The following is a 5,574-nucleotide window of genomic DNA, read 5'->3' as shown; positions in this document are numbered from 1 at the left end:
GCTGTTTGGGGTTGAGCATATCAGAAAGCTTAGACCTCCTTCATCATCAAGGTCCAATTAAACAGTGTCTCTTCACCGACACGCCTGTATCAGGACACTTGAACTCAGTCGGTAAACTCTGATTTGTCTGGAGCAACGATCTGCCATCAGTTAGGGTGCAGAAGTGGAAAGGGTTTGATGCAAGCTATTGTAGGGAAGGATAAGCCAACAGTGTTTTATGTTAAACAGCTAATGTAAGTGTGGCAGGAGACGCCATGGGAAGGCCAGTGATGCTGATCTCTCTGATGCTGTTTGCTGCGATGGTGATGGTGACAGAAGAGATAAACGTAAGCTGTCTCTTGATCTGTTTGATTTGTGCCTTTTTTTTCAAGCAAGGTACAATAACAATGTTTTACATGTTTCTCCTCCACTCTGTAAACTGGAAAGATGCAAACAAGCTGTTTTTTATTTATTTATTTTTTACATTACAGTGCTGTATAAAGGTTTACATGTGGATCAAGTGCTTAGTTAACTAAGAAAAGTAACCTTTATCCAACTAGTATTTTACCCTACCTGCTTCTGACAAGTTTTCATTGTACAAACAGTAACATATGTCTTTTTATGTTTGTGTCCTGTTGCCTCTAATGCAAAACAGTTGATTTGCTGTCCATTAGTTTTGGTCTGTTTGTACTTGCACCATGTGTACTTTTCTGAAACGCGGTGCTTCCTGTAAAGGTTTGGGATGTTTCTGCAGTTTGTTAGCACTTCAGTGCACTTAAAATATTCTGTGGTAAGATATTTACTTTGCTTTTATAAAACACTTTATAGAACCAAAGAGAAAGTTTAAACAAAACCAAGAACTTTACTGAAGAGAAACATTAGGTTTGTTACTTCTTTTACAGCCACACCAGTGCATATGAATCAATTCTGTTACATTTGTAGCTCACAGGCTTACATGTCATTTACCTTGACAACAACCCACTTTGAATATTATTAGATATTTATATTTTATTAGAGTTGCTTCTTTATTTTTTTATCGGTTGAGGTCCACGATGCACTTCCTTGGCTGATAAGCCGAACCGTTTGGGGTACTGTAAATAAAGGTAGATGAAAATGAGCTGGCCTCTACAACTCTTCTACAAATCTTCTCCAACAAACCTGTATTTTCTGTGTGACAAACAAGATATTTATTTACATTTGTGTAAAAGTGTCATTTAGGTTTTCAGTACCAGTTCAGCTCAAAAGCACTAAAAGGTGCAACATCTTTATTAAACTGCAGGGTTAATGCTCACAGTTTCTTCTGTTGATCAGACTTGCTTTGTTAATTTATCCTTTTAGTGTGTGTGCAATGGCAAGTCAAGGTGTCACTGTAAAGGAGTAAAAGGCAACAGGGTAAGTTTATTTCTTATTTGGTTTAATGCACCGAATATCTAGTCAATGTAAATGCAACACTGCATGTTTTTTTTCTTATTCATTAATCATGCATACATGACTTTTTTACAGCGTTTTATGCTAAATGTTAGATTATTTTTTGTGTTCATTATTTTTCAAGGTCACATCTTTGTTTACACGCATTTGCCGAGAATCCTGCTTATTAGACACATTTAAAAAACATCTTTTTGGACAGGGAAATAATTTAGAGTTGCTGTACTGTTTATAATACTACCAAGTGAAATAGATAAAATCTAAAGTAAATTCAAATGTTTCTCATTTGTATTCAGTTACACTTGAATGTAGGACATAAATGTAAATTATTTTGTTCAACGTATTGTCCTTTAGATGCGATAAAGTTGTTTTAGTTGAAGACAAAACTAACTTTATAAGGATTGTAAATCATGGTTGTCAAATGTGCTACAGAAGAAATCAATTTAAAAATAAAAACACTTTGCAATAAGCATCCCTTTATTAACATTAGTGCATTATTAAACATTTATAAACTATTAAACACAGTTGTAACAACTGCTTAACCATATCATGTAATGCATTACTGAGCAGGACACCCCCCCCCCCCCCCCCCCCCCCGGCCTGTTGTCCTAACCTTAGTAGTTAACAATAACAGAAATATTACTAAAGGGATCATTTGTTTATTAATGCTTAATAATGCACTTTTTAGTAGCATTAATAAAGGCAGCCTTATTTAATGCAGGGGACACCTCATCAATACTTTTTAACGCTGTTAACAATTAATACACAAACAACTCTTTGAGAGCATTTAAAAGAAAACCAGCTTCCTTGCTTTTTAAAAAAGAAGCCATTTAAGAAAAATGGTCATAACTGTTGGTTTACAACCAAATAATTACTCAGGCAATAGAAAAAACTACTTAAATAGTTCCTGTCATACACATTGATTGTGTTTCCTCGTTTCTTTCTCAAACACATACAATTAAACACAGGGAGAAAGGGGATTTCCAGGCGTTCCAGGTCCTCAAGGAGTGGTGGGCCGTGCAGGTCCTGAGGGCCATGCTGGACCAATGGGACAAAAGGTAACATTTCAGCTGAGTCTTCGTATTCTGACTCACTTTGTGCCTTCAGTCAAAATCCAAACCCCACAGTCTCAGAATGTTCAGGCAAGGTGATAAATAGCTCCCTGTGCTGTTGATGCTATGAAACATCTCACTGGACCCCTAAGATTAATTATGGGTTTCTCTGTTTTAAAGGGCAACACTGGGCCCGACGGACCCATGGGAGCAAAGGGCGATTGGGTAACAGCTATAGTTCCAGAGCTTTATTCAGAGCATTTTTGGGGGGTTTTGTTGTTGTTGTTGTTGTTGTTGTTGTTTTTATCTCTGACACCAATTTATTAGTGTTTGTTGATTTTTCAGGGACCAAGAGGCAAAGAAGGATTTGCTGGTTCTCATGGCTTACCAGTTAGTCATTTTATTTTTGTTTGTTTTTTACAAAACACACTTTACCTTTTGTTTACACATTGCTGGTTCCTTTTCATTTCTGCTAAAATTCACTGACAGGGTATCCCAGGCTTGCAGGGGCCTCCAGGACCTCCAGGTTACCCAGGTTGCAATGGGACAGATGTAAGAAAAAAGTCTAATTTTGAACTTATCTTTTATGTGTTCAGGAGTAAAAACAGCATGTCCTTGCAGGGAGAAGACGGATTTGCTGGGTATCCAGGCAGCACTGGAATGGATGGACTGCCTGTGAGCAAGATACTCAGTGACTTCATGCACTTTTATTCAATTTAACTACTTTGTTGATTTACCATTAACAAACTTTTTTTCCCTTATTTAATTTGCTGTTCAGGGTCCACGTGGTGAGCCCGGCCCTAAGGTAATAAAGTGTATTTCCCAGGGTCTTTGTTAAGTCCTTTGCACATTCCTAAGAAACGAAACAGCACATTTTCTTAGGGAGGATTGTCTTTTAGGAAGCAAAGATCCTGATGCACCATAAAACAAAAAAACACGATGCTGCACAAATATTTACATCCACTGTTTCTCTAAACTCCCTGAGCTCATTTCATACCTGGCCAATGTGAGACTAACTTGATTTAAGGGTTTTCTTTCTTTTTTTTCTTCCTTTCATCTCCAAAGTCACCTCTGAATGAGAAAATCACATTCACAATCAAATTTAAGGTTCATCACCAAGACCAAATAATGTTTTGATATGAGATTTTTATTTTTAGACGATTGTCCCAATCACATTTTTATAAACAGATGAGTGTTCCAAAAATATCCATAGAACCTAATTTACATTTTATGCTTAAGCGGTTTGCCGACTTGTCGAGGCGTTTAATACCTGCTTTCCTGAAACTTTTAGTCTACGATACTTCTGGGAAATTATCTCCATGTGTTTAGAAGACTTATTTAGAAGACTGAGGCATATACAATTGTTTAAAAACTCAACTGGGACCAGTTTAAAACTACATGGTGTCATCTCAGCAAAGACAGGCTTGAATGAAACGTCATTATTAATGCTAAAACTAATTGTGAAATCTTTGCATCAGCTCTTCCAAATCCGAGTCCATGGTCGAGCCGGAATAAGGGTAGAAGGCTTCACCCAGGTCAAGGACGGGGTGGAGAAGTTTATGTATCTCAGGATCTTGTTCATGAGAGAAGAAATGATAGAGCATGAGATCAATAGGCAGATTTGTGCAGATGTTGGCGTTGCCCTGGTTTGATGTGGTGAAGAAAGAGCCTAAAGAGAAAGCTTTCGATTTACTGGTCGATCTACGTTCCAACTCTCATCTAAGGTCACAAGCTGTGAGGAGTGACCAAAAGAATGAGATCACAGATGCAAGCAGCTAAAACAAGTTTTTTTCTGTAGGGTCTCTGGCCTTAGAGATAGGGTGAGAAGCTCAGTCATCCGGGAGGGGCTCACAGTAAACCCGCTGCTCCTCCACATTGAGAAGAGCCAATTGAGGTGACTCTGGTTAGAATGCTTCCTGGACACCTCCCTGGTGAGGTTTTCCAGGCACATCCAACAGGGAGGAGACCTAAAGGAAGACCCAGGACACGCTGGCGGGACTATTTCGTTTATCTGGCCAGGAAGCCGACCTGGAATAAGTGGAGGAAAATTAGTAAATGGATGGAAAATCTGTATTAAAATGAAAATGGCGTGTAATGTGTAAAGCTTATTATCAAGCTATATTTACTGTATTTGTCTGTAAAAAGTGAATAAAAAACCTAATGGAAATGTCATGGATCTCTTTTACAGGGTGACCCTTTGTCATCAGGTCATTCAAACCCAGGACAAAGAGGACCACCAGGGATACACGGATATCAAGTAACTTTATGAACGCTGCACCATTTTTTTTTATTTTGTATTCCTAAAATCTGTCAATCAATCAACTTTTATTTGTATAGCGCTTTCCATCAGGCGCTGAACACAGCACACATAAAACATAGAAACAAGACACCAATAAAACTAGGGTCAAAAGGAAAAAAATCGCTAATAGCAAACAAAAGTAAAAACTATTAAACTCTGTTAAAACCAGTCATCAAACAGATTGGGTGAAAACCAGACGATAAAAATGAGTCTTCAAGCAACTCTTAAAAGCAGCCAAAGATGGAGACAGCTTAATGTTAAGAGGTAACTTGTTCCAGAGGGATGGTGCTAAAACAGAAAATACCCTATCCCCACAAGTACTGGACCTGGAGCGAGGAACAATTAGCAGGAACTGATCTGCAGAGTGCAATGAAATGTAAAATGTAATAAACTTAAAATGCAGGAGAAAATAAAATAATATGTTATGTTTTATATTAATTAGAAGCGAAAATTGTCTTTCTATTTCAGGGTCGTCCAGGTGCCCCAGGAGAGAATGGGCTTCCTGGAAGCGCTGGACCAAGAGGATATGATGTGAGTAAATGTTATTTATTTTTCAGAAAATGTTCCTAAAACGTGCTTACGGTAAATATCTGAATTCCAGGGCCCCCCAGGTCGTTCAGGAGTTCCGGGATCGAAGGTAATGTCGATGAATGTGTAGTTTTATATGCATGTAAAGTTTTAACCGGGTAACAAGGTAAATATTTACATCTCATGAGAAATCAAAAACACAGCTGCAAAAGCGGTGCTTGGATTGATAGTCAGCATTCACACCACCTGGGAAAGTCTAAATATTTCTCACTTTGAGTCTTAGTTTTGGAT

General features: G+C 38.0%; 1 protein-coding gene across 1 annotated transcript in view; it reads left to right on the top strand.

Annotated features, from left to right (window-relative positions):
* The first annotated feature begins 109 nt into the window (after positions 1–109).
* LOC107384005 (collagen alpha-5(IV) chain) overlaps positions 110–5,574 on the top strand; it is a 28,269-nt gene continuing 22,804 nt past the window's right edge. The window contains exons 1-11 of the mRNA XM_015956984.3: positions 110–326; positions 1,318–1,371; positions 2,373–2,462; positions 2,637–2,681; positions 2,802–2,846; positions 2,946–3,008; positions 3,078–3,131; positions 3,235–3,261; positions 4,645–4,713; positions 5,224–5,286; positions 5,357–5,392. Coding sequence (XP_015812470.3) covers positions 255–326; positions 1,318–1,371; positions 2,373–2,462; positions 2,637–2,681; positions 2,802–2,846; positions 2,946–3,008; positions 3,078–3,131; positions 3,235–3,261; positions 4,645–4,713; positions 5,224–5,286; positions 5,357–5,392 — 618 coding nt within the window. The 5' untranslated portion in view covers positions 110–254. The remainder of the gene's footprint in view (positions 327–1,317; positions 1,372–2,372; positions 2,463–2,636; positions 2,682–2,801; positions 2,847–2,945; positions 3,009–3,077; positions 3,132–3,234; positions 3,262–4,644; positions 4,714–5,223; positions 5,287–5,356; positions 5,393–5,574) is intronic.

The sequence above is a fragment of the Nothobranchius furzeri genome, chromosome 11 (genome assembly GCF_043380555.1).
Source record: "Nothobranchius furzeri strain GRZ-AD chromosome 11, NfurGRZ-RIMD1, whole genome shotgun sequence".
In the NCBI taxonomy this organism is placed as follows: Eukaryota; Metazoa; Chordata; class Actinopteri; order Cyprinodontiformes; family Nothobranchiidae; genus Nothobranchius; species Nothobranchius furzeri.
The sequence above is the reverse complement of the archived record's forward strand: the minus strand, read 5'-3'. Positions and strand labels throughout refer to the sequence as shown.